Genomic DNA, 15,756 nt, shown 5'->3' with positions numbered 1-15,756 from the left:
GAAATAGGTTTCTTAATAGGTTAGACTCATTTTCCAGTTTGGGGTGAGGTATAAATCTAGCTTTTTAAATGAAACACATAGCCAATTATCCTGACTGGTTTTAAATGCCACCTTTCTAAATACTTGTATATGTTGTATACTGGAAATACAAATAAGCATAGGTTTAATGATAAATTTCACATTGAAGGAAAACTAAACTATCATATATAAACTATATAATCAACCAAATGCTAACGGTGATGATGATGATAATGAAGGAGGAGGTGAAGGATGGGGAGGAGGAGAAGAAAAAGGAGGAAGAAAGGACAAGAAGGAGGAGGAGGAAAAGGAGAAGGCATTGCCATATCATATTCTAAAACAGTCTATAAAGTTATGGTAGTTAAAATAATATGGTATTAAGACAGGGACTGGCAAACAGAACAATGAGAACACTGGTAAAAGATAAGACAACTTGAGGATTAATAAGAATAGTAATTAAAATGGATCAAAATGCAAAAAAAAATGTGTGCTATTAAGTAAAAGTCTATATTGGTTTCCTATTCCTGCTATAGCAAATTAACACAAACTTGATGGCTTAAAACAATGCAGATTTATTTATTTTACACTTATGGATATGAGAAGTTCTCAATTTAGCATATTGACAGGGCTGCATTCATTCTAGAGGCTCTAGAGGAGAATGTTTCCTTGCCCTAGAGGCCACCTTAATTCCTTGGTTCCTGGTCTTTTCTTCCATTTTTAAGGCCATCAGTAGCACCTTTAAACTTCTCTCCTTTGTCTCTGACTCTGACTTCCCTTTTTCCCTTTCTCTCTTATAAGAAAGTTTATGATTACACTGAGCCCACTTAGATAATCCAGGATAATCTCCCCCTCTCAAATCCTTTAATTTAGTCAATCCGCAATGTCCCTTTTGCCACGTAAGGTTATAAATTCAGAGGTCCTGAATTTATTGAATTAGCAAGCAAGCATCTTGAGGTGGTGGGGGCATCAGTCTACCACAAGTACTTTTGGAGGATATTAAAAATCCAACTTATTATTCTGAAAACTATTAAAGAAAGGAGAAGAATCTAGTACTCATTCTGTTTTTTCTTTATGAACTGTATCTCAGTTGAATCAAATAATTGAACAGTGGAAGTTTCTATTCATAGAAATATCCAGCCCATAAATGAAAAAAAGCATGATGACATAGAATATCACCATTTTTTAACCCTTAATGAAATAATAGATCTAGGTAATAATGGTCAGTGGTTGCTAACATCACAAAAAAGAGAAAACCAGACATTATTTGCTTCCTAATATAAATATACAAAACCACCTATAAATTCTTCTTGCTAAACATCTGAACTGAAGTCTAGCCAGTCTTCTGACATTTAACTACCCATTTGCTAGAAACATGGAAGGTAGAGAAATGTTAAGAATACCACAGGAATGCAATTGTGAAAGTAGCTGTGGAAAATTCTATAGGATAGAAGATGTGGATACTTCAACAAACAAATTACAAAGAAATTAATAAATGCAAATAGTGAGCCTATAAACTTAAAATGACTTAAGAATCTAATTGCAACATAGGTATTTTATTTGGGTGCTATTTCAAACAAACAAACATACAAACAAACAAAGTGATACATAAATAAAACACAAATACACACCAGTTATAAGATAATCAGGGGCTTTTGAACATTGGCTGCACAACTGATGATATTGAAGAGTTACTTTAAATTCATTATATTTTAGAGTCACATATTAAAATTCTTAACTATTATGGCCATAAGCTGACATATGAGAGTTAATATCTAATTCCTTCTATTTTATATATGATTGAAATGTTCCACAACAAAAAAAAAATTTAAAGAATTACTTGGTAAAGAGCCACCATAATCATAGCACTATGACTGTGATTACTCTGAGTTTATAGGTTAATTTGAAATGACATGATATCTTCATAAAACTGAGTCTTCTAAACTGGAAACATGTTTTACGTTCCATTTACTCAGAATGAAAAAAAAAACTATCTTTACTAAAACTACTCAATTTTTTTTTGTATAATTCTTTAACATTTTTGTTAGGTTCATTTATAAAAATGTTATGGTTTTTATTTTTATCAATGTGATCCTTTTCTATTGGGTTATTACTAATATAATAAGAAAATATTTTCTTAATGATGGTTTTATATCATACCATCTGCAAACAATGAAAGCTTTGTGTCTTGTTGTCAATACTTATCTTTTCTTCTATTTCTGACTTCTTTTTTGTTTTACTACATTGGCTAGGAACTAAAAAGCAATGTTGGTAATAATAATTAGCCTTGTCTTGTTCCTGATGGGTATTTTAGCGTTTTCATTAAGATATTTGTAGAGAGTTTTTTGTGTTGGTATATTCTGAGTTAAGAGTGTAATTATTTTTTTTAAAGAGTGTAATTCTATATTACTGATAAATTGAAGTCTAGTTAAAGTAAAAAATGAGTGTCTAATTTTATCAAATACTTTACCATATCTATGGAGATGGTCACTTGGTTTTTCTTCCCTTAATCTGATAATGTACAGAATTACATTAACAGATATCTCAGTGTTAAATAATCCTTAAATATGTGGAATATATCCTATGTGAAGACCCAATCCTCTGCTATATTTCACTTCCTAATATTTTATTTAAGATTGTTGCATCTATTTTCATACATGAGATTGCCCATAACTTTTATTCTTTTTACTTTTGGTTATAATTCATTACCAATTCATGGAATAAGTTGAAACATTCTCAGAATTATACTAACTTCAAAGAATGAGTTGAAAGTTCTCCATCTCCTTCTATCCTCTATCACAATTTACATAAAAGGGAATTATCTACCTTAGAAATTTTGGTGAAACTAGCCTGTAAAATTCTCTAGGTCTGATGCCACTTTTACATTTGGATTTTTCAATATGTTACATAATTATCATTCTACTAAGATCATCAATATTCTTTTAAGTAAATATTGGTATAGTTCCGAGTATTGTTTTTTTGTAGATTTTCAAACCTATCAACACGAAATTGTACCTGATATCTTAATAAGAGTTTTCAAATCTTATTTTAAATTTCCAAGATCTCTATTAGTTAATTTTTCAAGAATACAGCAACCTTTAAAACTCTCTTAAGACTATTAATCGGACTTCAAGTCTTCTACCACTTGCTCTATCAACTCTGTTCCTTAGCTATTCTTTGATTTGTTCATAGAGTTTCATGTCTATCTATGATTTTGCTTTCCTCACCTGCTTGGTGATTTGGGGCTGCCATTTAAAATCTTTACATTAGATAATCCTTGTTCACTTGCCTGGCGATGTTTGTGTGCCATAGCTTGCCACTAGAGACTGTAGGAGAGAGGCAAATAATAATGGTAGCTAGATGCACCAGTAGGTTATATTTAGGGTATATTCATGATCTCTCCTGGAAACCTCAGAACTGCTCTCCTCTTTGGTGTCAATGTCCACAGTGGTTTCTTCAGTTTTGGGGAAAATGCTATGGAGTCCCTGTGCTCTGCACAGGCAGCAGAAGTGAAGGAGCTGAATGGCGCAGTTGCTCTGAAAGCAGTTCCCTACATGCTTTTGGCTTTTTTCCCTCTAAAACATTTCCTATTTCTGTATCAGTTGAGCATGCCTAAGGAAACTTCACTAACTCTGTAGCATCTTCTTTGTGCATACAGGGCTATGGTTTCATCTAACCAGAAATCTATAATTTTACATGTCATAAAATCTTTTATCCATAGCATTGTGGATTTTGAAATTTTTGGCCTCGCATGGGATTTTGGATGGAAGAGTTGTACATGTCGGCTTAATTCACTCTTTTGATAAAATCACTCATCCCTCTTGCAAAGACTCTCTCTGTTTCTTCTGGGGATTTCTTTATCCTCTGTCACCCACTCAATAACTTCTACTTTAGTCTTTGGGTAGCATTACTCCACTCCTCTGGCCACAGTAGTTAATCAAGGGTGGACACGTGGCATAAGCATAGCCCATAATGTTAACACTGTGAGGAATATTTCCCCTTTTTCCTAGATGCGCTAAACCAGAGCTGCTTCTATCAGGTCTCCCACCAGTTGGGAGGAAGACTGTCTGCAGTAGAGGGGAACGAGACCAAAGCAAAAAGAATCAGAGAAAAGAGATGTAAAACATCTAAGAGAGATGAAAGATTGAGATATATGTGTTTATACACATACACTCTTAACTACATTGTTTGACTACAGTTAACCTCTGTCCAGCTCACCCCTGTATTTACCAGTTAGTGATCACGTAATACACCTTTCCTTTTTTTAATTGGTTGAACTATTTTGAGTGGAATTTCTTTCACTGCACCAAAAAACTTACAGTACACTGACTATCTCATTCACAACCTTCAGATTTCCTCTTAGATTTCACTTGTTCCTAGAAACCCCTATAAACTTAAATCTACAAGTTAGGTGTTCCTCTTTGTCTTCTATTTGTTCCCAGAGGAACATAATATTTGGGGCCTTATACTATAATGAATTATTTAATCACCTCTCTCCTCTCATTAAACAGTAAACCCCTTGAGGACAAGAATTGTTGCTTATCACTGTGTATCTCTGGAAGTTAGCACAAAACCCACAATGTCATAGGAACTGGGTCACATGTTGAATGAATAAATAAATAACTTATAGTTGTATCATTTAGTAGATGCCTTGTGCTAAATACCTGAGTAGAACCATGACTTTGGGTATCTGCTATGAGTTTTTGATCATCACCATTGCTAATACCTGAAAGTATTCTTTTTGTGTGCAATTATTAAATGTTACTTGTGGTTTTCAGGTAACAAAAGAAAGAACATAGCAGTTTCCAGATTTCTCTCTGGATGGGGCCTTAGGCCAAGGGAGGATATAGATCCTATCCCCTAAGGAGAGTCTGTTTCCCTTATAATTCTTATGTCAGAGGATCTGTGAGCTAATTGCATTGTCAAAACAAGTCTTGGTGATCTGGCTTAAGCGACTGAAAGGCAGTCCTCATCTCTTTAAAGTGAGTGAAACTCATACACTTCATCCTCTCAGGTGGCTACAGCCACAGGTATTTGCTGCCTCCATTCTGTCATTATCCTGGTTCATTCTGGTTGCTTACTACCTTTTCAACGTATATGATCTGTGAACCACTGAATGAACTACAAAACATGTCGTTTATAGAACTCTATCTATCAGAAATATTCCTACATTATGCAGCATCTCAGGTCAAGAATAATAATTTACTGAAAATGTGCCTCTATGATCTAAGCACAACATGAAATTTTTTGAAAAAGGTGAGTAGAGATTAGCCAGAAACAATTGCTAAATGCAAAAACCAATTCCTTTAAACTAAAACCCAAGAAAAGTATGAGTATGACTTATTTATGTCCTATTAACAACTAAAATTAATATTTAACAATTATTCATAGAGGGGATTTATATGTTTTGTTATAATTGCCTATCCACAATTAAGAGAGAAACTAAATTTTGTCAGTGTTCTTTAACTTGAACACCAGCCTGAGAGTTAAAGTTGGAACATTTATGCAGTTGTTGTGTGGACCTTGTTTGCTCTCAGAGCACTGAGGTCAGCATGAATAATCACATTAACAGGGCAGGCCTCTGCATCCTGTATGAAAGGTTGTTAATTAAAAAACAGATATTAGCACCAAGGGTTATCAGACACTTCAACAATGTCATTAAATATTATAGTATAATACCTGCTTTGGTTAATCCTTTAAAATTCCAAGAGTGGCCTAATTCCTGAAGACCCAAAATCCCTTCATTAAAAATTATTTTTTATAACTCTGGTCAGCTTGGAGAAAATGTAAATGACAAAGGAAAATAAAAGCGCCAATCCCAGTCTACTTTCTCCATTTTATCTTTGCATAAGCATAAATGTCACCTAAATATATCCTTACAACAAAGAAGAAAGGCACGATTGTGCAACTAACAAAGAGAAAAGGGAGTTCAAATTCCTTTATGAAACTTTTTCTTGATGATTCTAAGTATCTGCTTATGCTACTGGCAAAGCCATTATCATTTTCCCAAAGTTTTGCTGAATAAATGATAGAGCGTTGTATTCTAAACTGATAATTTTTGCACCTGTTGCACTATATGATGTAATTCTCTCATGGAAATGTTGTCAGTGAAACTTTGTCAAGTGACACCTAATTTAAGCTCGTATGAGGAGACCACAAAGAAGAAATTTTAGAGAAGTCAAAGGCACAAAGGGCTCCTTGTTTTCCTTCAATTAACTTAAAAGGCCCACATAAGAACAAGTACCCAAATGGAAGATGAGTAACAGTGACTGAGGTGTTTATGAAGTAGGCATTTTATTAAATCCAGAACAACAGCACCCTGGCAAATATAATAGTTGGCACATTCCACCTGGTGCTTAGTATCAAGAAATTATAAAGATAACATAAATATCCCTTTATTCACCATTTATGTGATTTAAATTTTTTTAATACTTATTATTTTTTAAGAGAAAGAGAGAGGGAGGCAGAGTGTGAGTAGGGGAGGGACAGGGAGAGAGGGACACACAGAATCCAAAGCAGGCTCCAGGCTCTGAGCTGTCAGTACTGCGTCCAAGGCGGGGCTCAAACCCATGGACCGCGAGATCATGACCTGAGCCCAAACCCAACGCCCAACCGACTGAGCCACCCAGGAACCCCTATTCATTGTTTATTTGTGACCATGGCCACTCCTATGTCTGATACTTCTAGGCAACATAGACTCCTCAAGTAGTTGGGAACCTAAGGAGCACTTTTTATGGCATCTTTAGCCTCCTTAAGATGTTTTCTTACCTCGGATTAATTAATGGCATTAATTAATGGCAATTATGAACATGTAATTATACATAAAGCTGTTCCAAAATATCTTAAGGTAGGCCATTTATTGTAGAAATGCTATTGTATTCAATGTCACTGAATCACTTATGTAGTCTTAATTGAGGGGCCACTATGGTTCATTCTACACTATGCTTTGGTAGAAAGGCATCACCTCATCCTTGCCTTCAAGGAAATTACAGTTGAGTTGTGCTGACTATATCAATCCACAAAAAATAATTAGAAAACCATATAGCACAGTGCATATTTATGTGCTTATACGTGTAAAAAGAGTAGCCAATATTCAGCAGAAAGAGATCAACCAGAATAAAATAATAGAATGTGATTAAAGAGTTTGTCTAAACGTTTCCTTTGAGATGTGATGCAATTAAGGAAGGTTTGCTTCATTGAGGAAGTGGGATTTGAATTAGACCTTAAAAATGATTAGATTGAAAAAATGCGATATTAGAAGAGATTTAACTGAATTAATTTATCTCACTTTTCCCAATTTTCTTTGTATGAAGACATACATAACCCGTTCAGCTTTTCTTTGTCAAATAATCCATAAATACATAAAGTATATGTGATTAACAATGCCTTTAATACCAAAAGACAGCTTATTTTCTTAATCCAATGCTCGCTTTATGTAATTATTCTTTTTGCAAACTACTAGTTGGTTATATTAACACTCGAGTAATCTTGACAAGAAGTTGCTTTAAGCAGTTAAAGATCCAGATGCCGATCAGCATGCATTAAGTGATTCAGCTTAATTGGTTCCATCTAGATAAATTACTTACCTCAGTTCCTATCACAATTTCTTCCCTGGTAGAGTAGAATAGAAACTCATATAGCTTGTAGTGTTGAAATAAGCTGAAATACAAAATAAATGTGCAACTCTGATAAATTTATTTTAGGAAAGAAAGCAAATATGTAAGAGTATTTATGAAAGGGAAATTGTTCATATTGAGCAAGACATTAAATACTAACATGGAGTGAGCTACCTGTTTTATTCCAAATGAATTGTCCAGAAATGGTAAAAAACTAAAGATTTACTTTTTTGAGACGTTGACAGTATAACACAGTACCGAATATAAGATCAGTCAATTAATCTGTGATGAATGGATAGGTTTGGGATAAGGGAGCAATTAGATTGCATCTGGGCTTTTCTTGGCTGGCAATCAAATAATGCAGTGTCCCTAAATAACACCAAACTTCACATTATTTTTCATGTTTTGCTTCAAACTGGAGTCAGTTTCCTCTGGAATGAACGGACTGAAATCTATAATCTACATCTGTATTATTTACTTCTCACATTCTCAAACTGATTCAAGATTAAATTAATCTCTGATAACACCTGAAAATGATGCAGCATGTACTGAAATCCATTTAGGAGTTGTCTGATTTTCCTGTAGAATATTTGTTCACACGTCAAAGAGAGGAATTAATACAAGAAAGGTAATTTCTTCAATTTTTACCCTAAAGAGCAGGTGGTCAGTGTATAAAAACCATGAAGAGCTAAAGAATAGGAGCCTCTTAAAACAAGTATTTCTGGTAAGTTTAAAGATCTCAGCAATGTTTTGAGAGTTAAAAATTTACTGAAGGGCTGATTTCTAATATCCTGTTTATGATAATATTTGAATTTTTCTAATTCTTTTCCTGCTGGTTGGGAAAATTAATAGACTCATAATACAGCAAAATGCCCAAGAACAAAAAAAATTGTCTTACTGGTTTCTCTTTCACTCTGGTGCCTTTTGCTATTCAAGAAAATTGATTTTAATATAACTTAGAAATTAACATTTGCAAAATGTAGCTACAGAGCATGTATAATAATGGCTTCTCCTGAATGCTGTAATGGATCAAAGTTTCAATTCATTTGAAATCAATGAAGAAATCCTCAGGCAGCTGGGTCTCTCTGAGTTATATCAGCAGTTGATTTCACTACTAACACAATCCATTAAAAAGTGATGGGTATGCAGACTCAGTCATGGTATTATTATTCTTTTTTTTTTTTTTTGAGGCGGGGTGGGGGGACCTCATACATTCAAATTATTCCTCAACACTCAGAAAACTAACTTAGCTTTTGACATTACTTTGATCTGTTGGCTAGAAAATACATCAAGATTAGTGAAGTTTGATGATTCAATGAAGCAAAATAAATTCAAATTCTCCTTTCCTTACATTGCTTACCTAGAGAAAGCTTTAAGGTTAAAAATATTACACTGGCAATAACTGATTGAGTAGAAAAAATAAAGACTGTAGAGTATTTGGAAACAACTTGGCTTCTTCTCTGTGAATTAGTGTAAAATTTTTCTTCCATCTTATGTTACGCAAAGAAGTTAATTCATAAATCTTCCTTCCTGCAATTTTATAATCTTTCAGCCTCACTCTCCTCATTGCATATAGGAATTAGATTGTCTTATGCCAAAGGGGAAATTCACTTCTCACAATGAAAATAAAATGCATGACTTGGATGCAGTGGTCAAAGAAGCAAGCTGGGGCAAGACCAGGACTAGGGTAAGATAGATGAGAGGAGGAAGGCACCTAAAGAGGCACTTTTCAGGGGTGGGTCAAGTTGCCTCCATTGCTTCGCTCTGGTCCCCATCTTGGTTGGGGTCTGTAACTTTACCAGGGAACTATTAGGTAACTTCCTCTGGGAGTGAAGTGACACCTCTGTTATGGGAATACATTTCCTCCCTCTTCCTTTGGAAGGAAGACTTCCAGCTGACTCAAGCCCCTAGACTATTTTGTCAAATACCTTGTCATAGTTCTAAATCAAAGGGAGAATCCTCAGAAATAAAATGGGTCAAGACATCTGGGCTCACTGCCAGGAAGTATACCCTGTTGTGCACAGAGGGGCAGTGTTGATTTTCTTATATTGAGTAAATGCCTATGCACATTACCTTCGCCTAATTTCCAAGGAATAGGTAGAATACACAATGACAGAAGTGTAGTGGGACCAGATATATCTAAGTGATGTCTTATATTAAAAAGCTGCAGTAGCATTTATATGTATATGTATATGCATATGCATATGTATATCATATGTATATGATGGAATATACAATTTATATTCTATTAACAGTATCAAACAAAATTCCAATTTTATTGCTAGTTAAGTTTCACGTGGTATGGGTCATGTTCTAAAAACTACTCTTCCTGAATTGACGAGGGCTTACATTGGTTGAGTAAATTTAATATCAGATTAAATTGAAACATGCTTACACTATATAAAACTTATAATATGAGTTAGCTTCATATTTATAAAACTTCTTTGTAGTCATTAAAATGAAAAATATTATATGGTTTAATTGCCATTAAATGTATATATGTGGACCTATGAGGCATTCTAAATAGGTATTGTAGAAAAGCACATTTCTTTTTATACAACTTCAGTACCAATTCTAGATATCCTACTAACTGATATTTTATTTTCTGTAAAAGGTGCATTTAAAATGTATAAGTTCCTTGGGCAGAAGACATGAATAGACATTTTTCCAAAGAAGACACCCAGATGGCTAATAGATACAAAAAAGATACCCAACATCACTTGTCATCAGGGAAATACAAATCAAAACCATGATGAGATACCACCTCACACCTGCCAGAATGGCTAAAATTAACAACACAAGAAACAACAGGTGTTGGCGAGGATGCAGAGAAAGGGGAACCCTCTTGTACTGTTGGTGGAAATGCAAATTGGTATAGCCACTCTGGAGAACAGTATGGAGGTTCCCCAAAAAACTAAAAATAGAACTACTCTACAATCCAGGAGTTGCACCACTAGGCATTTACTCAAAGGATACAAAAATAAAGATTTGAAGAGGTAGTGTACCCCAGTGTTTATAGCAGCTTTAACAACAAGAACCAAACTATTGAGAAAGCCCAAATGTCCATCAACTGCTGATTGGATAAAGAAGATGTGGTATATATGTACAATGGAATATTACCCAGCCATCAAAAAGAATGAAATCTTGCCATTTGCAGTGATACGGATGGACCTAAGTGTATTATGCTAAGCAAAATAAGTCAGTCAGAGAAGACAGATACCATACGATTTCACTCATATGTGGAATTTAAGAAACAAAACAGATGAACATATGGATAGAGGGGAAAAAGAGGAGAGAGGAAAACAAACCACAAGAAACTCTTAAACACTGAGAACAAACTGAGGGTTGATGGAGGAAAGTGCGTGGAAGATGAGCTAAATGGGTGATGGGTATTAAGGAGGGCACTTACTGGAATGAGCACTGGGTGTTGTATGTAAGTGATGAATTACTGGAATCTACTCCTGAAACCAATATTGTACTGTATGTTAACCAAAATTTGAATAAAAAATTTAAAAGTGTATAATTTATTTGAAATCACAATATGAAGATTTAATGTCATCAAAAATAGTTCTGATTTGCTTCACGTGACCAATCTCTCAAACATTTTATGGTTGTTGTTGTTGTTGTTTTTAGAAATGAGAATAGAAATTTTTGGTAAGTAAAGTTACTCTGGTTAGTATTTAATGATGACTAACACTGACATCCCTTCCTAACTTAATTTTCTGAAATGAAATGTCAAGTAATAGACTCATGAGCATCCTTCGATTAAAGAGAAAAGAGGTGCAATCTTGCACCATCTAGAAGATGTCAGTAGGGCACCTGCATAGAGTTGTGCTGCTATGGTTAGCTATCAGTCCTGGTGCCCATCATAAACTCCCTGGGCTTAGAGCTCAGATGTAAAAATGTGTTCTTCAAAGAGAAACCTGGCAGTTTCAAATAGATAAAGAAGAGAAAGAAGGTTGCTATACAAATGTGCAGAAAATTCCCCTCACCTAGGGATTATCAAACTCTGATGGGCAAAAAGACCTTGGGGAGCAAGGTTTCCAGTTCTGGATTTCCATTCCCTTCCTGCCTCCAACACAGGGACCTTGCTTTACTCTAATTGATATGAAGGGTACTGCAGCTCTCAGCGAGAGACACACATTAGGAGGTATATATTTTACATTAAGAAATCAAATTATATCCAATGCTATTATATAAAAACATTTTATATCATATTCTATTATTAATTCATGCCAGAAACCAGCATATAAACCTTATCATATTAAACACATTAATATTTAAAAAGCTTCCAGACTACAGCCAGGATCCTTGCCAAGCAAATCATGAGCATGTCTAGGACATCATGCAGCACCCTTTATTTTGGAATTTTAAAATTTAAAATTGGAAAACACTGCAGTGTATAGTGTTGGAGGAAAAAAGATATTCTGCAGAAGCTTTTAGTTAGGCAAAAGACAGATTTTTTACCAACTCTTGTTTAAATATTTGCAAACTCTCAAAATGTCCTTTGGGAAAGATGCATGCCTCTAATGCAGACCTTGTGACAGGTTATATAAAAGGCCAATTTCTTAGTTCACCACTGAAGAATCACTGTAATAAAAATATTTCCCCTCAATTCACCATAATTTCCTAAGCACAGAGAAAAACTTAATGAGTTTAATTGGTTAATACTACAAAGTATTTCAGGGCACATAATAAATTTGAGGAAGCATGGATATATACCTCTCTAATTTCTAGCACAAAGAATTTCAAATAAATGTTTAAATGGAAATTAATGTTGTTCTAAAATGTAAAATTTTGATGTCAAGGCCCACTACCTAAAATATAAAGTCCATTGTAATCAAGTTGGATTAATGTGAAAGAATAAATTTATTAATAAAATGTTATTAATTAGAGATTAAGAGAAAAAATAAATTTTTGTATCATTTATTATAATTCTACATGAAAAAATAATTCTACATGAACTTATGCTTTTTAAACACAAACCTTTTTTTAAGAATGCAAGATTAGCCAAAAATTCAATGTTCTGAATTTTATTTATTGGATTAAAGATTTTAATATTATCTCATTATTGGCTGGGTTTATTATAGCATAAATACTGTGAATGTCTAAAAATTGAATTGGTTTCTATTTAGTAGACATTTTATAAAATAAAATGAAATTAAAAATAAATGCTACTGAAAGAAAATCCATACCTGATTTTTAAGTAATCGATGATAGCATTGGCTTGTTTTATATTAAAAAAACTCCATTCTTCATTTTTCTGTGAATGGGGTGGTCCTATTTCAGCCATAACTTCTCCAAGCCATTTTATGCTGTCTTCTAAGGACATATGCAGTGCTGAAATAAAACCCAGAGAATCTTAAGCATTATTCTGATAGATGTTTTGGGAACAAAATAATTCAAGATGTCCTTAACGTCCAAATATTTACTTTTCCAATATTGGTAAGGCCAATGCTAATAGCAATGTTGTTTTTTAATGATATGTTAATAATTACATTTTTGTAAAAGAACAGCAACTGACACATCCAACAATAATAAATTACTGTCATGCTACACAATTGTCTAAAGATTTTGTTTCCATTTTAAGATGCACAAATAATTTAAAATCTACCTAAAGATAACTTTAAAATGGAAAATATACTTTTTAAATGATCTTAGAATAAAGGAAAATATGGAAATGACACAATGGTGGTTTGAATTAGCTGCTAAGGAACACCTACGTGGTAGATTCAGTTACTGTAGACAGGAGAGCTGAACTCAGAGCTGAAAATGTAGATTAACAGAGTCAACCAACACTTGGCTTTGACTGATTGTTACCACGTGGCAATTTGGGACTGAAGATTTTCATTAGATGCCAGAAATATGTATTTTTACGGAAAACATGAAGATATTTTTTTCTTCTCCAAGATACAGACTTATAACTTCTGTAAGCTGTTTCTCAAATGCATGCCTGGTGGTGGTGGTGAGAGCCAGATGACAGCACAGAGCGAGGCTGACACCACTTTGCCACCATCACCAAAAATAAACAAGTCAATGGTTATGGTCTATTCTCCTGCAACTAAAAACAAACAAGAAAGGAATAGTATCTTTTATGGCATGTGTCAAGTTGAAAAAGAAGTAGATAAATGTCAAAAGCCTTAGACTCAACATTTACAGTGTCTATAACACAAATATGAACTTCCATCTTCTTTTCCTGTTTAATTATGCTCATTTTTATTTGTGGCAGGCAAAATATTATTTCCATCACTCACACACACACACACACACACACACACACACACACACTGACAAGTGATGAGTGTATGGACATGAGACTGAAGAGACTGAGGTGGAGAGTTGAAAATCTCTGGCAAAGATGAGATTGGAGCAGCTGCTTGGGTTGGGGGAGGTGTTAGCTGGGGGCCTGGATGAAGGCTCTGGGGAGCACTGTGCTGCTCAATGTGAGCCCCACCCTCCCGGACCCAACCTCTATCTCTCTTAGGAAACCAGAAGTAAACTTTCTACTTCTTGCTAATGGAGTGCATCTTTCAGGGAGGTCGGAGTGGGTAATGCAGAGGATTTATGAGAACATAAGCAGATTGTTGGACCCAGCCACTTCTGGTAACACAGCTACTCTTTCACTCTGGGATGTAAGTGTTAGGCCCTCAAATTACTGATCAAATAACAGTAAAATGATTAAAAATCTTAGGAAGACATGACGAACACTAACTTGCAATTTGTTTAGTCTAGATTCTTTTCTACCTGTGGGAATGAGAATGAAGCAAAAAACTGTGTAACAATTAAAATCTGGTTTGATGAATGACAATTGGTCCATTTCTCATAGCGCCCCTCCAGATTTTCTTTTATATATGTTAGACACACAAGTTATTGCTGGATAACTGGGCTTTAATGTATCATTCTAAGGGAAGCTCAGTTATTATTGTACATTTCTTTTCCTATGATAAACTTGAAACTGTTTGGGGATAACTTCAGAAATGAAAAATTTGTTGGATAAAAGCAATTAAAAAATGAATGGATTAAAAATCTGAATCACTTAATTACTAAAATGGTATTAATTAGAGATGCTGGAGGAAAAAGTAATTCTTAGATGATTATAATTCTAGATGTAATTACGTGTATCAAGCACAAAAATACATTTATATGACTATTTTCTTATGTTGAAATATAATTGACACTTTAAAACTGTTTTCTATGTCTAATGTCTTTCTATAGATAATGGCTTTAAAAATTAGGAAAGTTATCACTTCACTTATCTAACTGAAATATTTGCTTTTAAAAATCATATTTAGTGATATTAAAATATGAAAGATTAAACCATTTAAATAGTAAGGGCTATTAGAAATCAAAGTTATTCTTTGAAAATTTAGGATAATGAACGAACATGCTAGAATAATTAGTTGGAAGACGTAAGATGGTACCTTATAACTGCCACTTACTAGCTAGGTGATCTAAGTTTCATTTCCTAAATCTGTAAACGAACATAAGAATAACTTTCAAAATGATGGTGCTGTTGTGAGGCTCAAATAAGGCATGCATGTTAAACTCTTGGTAAACTGAAATATGTACACTACTATATTACATGTATATAGAGCTTTCTAGAGTCAGCTCAAAGCTGGCACATTTGATGTAGCAGTAGGAAGGATGAATTCTCAGTCACTGGGGTTGATGCTTGTGACCTTAAGGAGTTATTTAATCTTGCTAAATCTCATTTATTTTTCTCATTTTTAAAATGGGGAGAATAATAGAACTATTTCAAGGTTGTGTGTGAATTAATTAGACAGTATTTGGAAAGCAAATGCACTGACTGGCACAAGATAATCCTACACAAATGTTACCTATTATTATCATTCCTATTTAGGGGGAAATAATTAAACTTCATGGAACAAAAAAAGTATTCTGTGGCTATTTGCTAATATTCATGTTATATAGAGGAGAATCAATCTAGGCCCATCAACCTGGACAGGGGTCAAATATCCAGTCTAATACTCAACAGCTTGTCCTTGGTCAGACCCTGGAAAAACTAGAGCCCAAAATGTATATTGTTAAGACAATCCTATGTTGCATTATCTTTTAGTTTTGATCCAATGTGATTCCAGGTGAGTTGTCTGCAGAATGCCTTGTG

General features: G+C 34.1%; 1 protein-coding gene across 3 annotated transcripts in view; it reads right to left on the bottom strand.

Annotated features, from left to right (window-relative positions):
- CABCOCO1 (ciliary associated calcium binding coiled-coil 1) overlaps positions 1-15,756 on the bottom strand; it is a 119,846-nt gene that overhangs the window by 77,117 nt on the left and 26,973 nt on the right. For all 3 annotated transcript variants that reach the window (XR_006701486.1, XM_045437535.1, XM_045437534.1), the window contains 2 exons: positions 12,827-12,971; positions 7,602-7,674 (listed from right to left, as the gene is read on the bottom strand). Coding sequence is in view for 2 of the 3 variants with exons in the window: in XM_045437535.1 (XP_045293491.1) it covers positions 7,602-7,674; positions 12,827-12,971 (218 nt within the window). In the remaining variant the exon portion in view is untranslated. The remainder of the gene's footprint in view (positions 1-7,601; positions 7,675-12,826; positions 12,972-15,756) is intronic.

This window comes from Leopardus geoffroyi, chromosome D2 (assembly GCF_018350155.1).
Source record: "Leopardus geoffroyi isolate Oge1 chromosome D2, O.geoffroyi_Oge1_pat1.0, whole genome shotgun sequence".
Taxonomy (NCBI): Eukaryota; Metazoa; Chordata; class Mammalia; order Carnivora; family Felidae; genus Leopardus; species Leopardus geoffroyi.
This window is presented reverse-complemented; position numbering and strand designations above follow the sequence as displayed.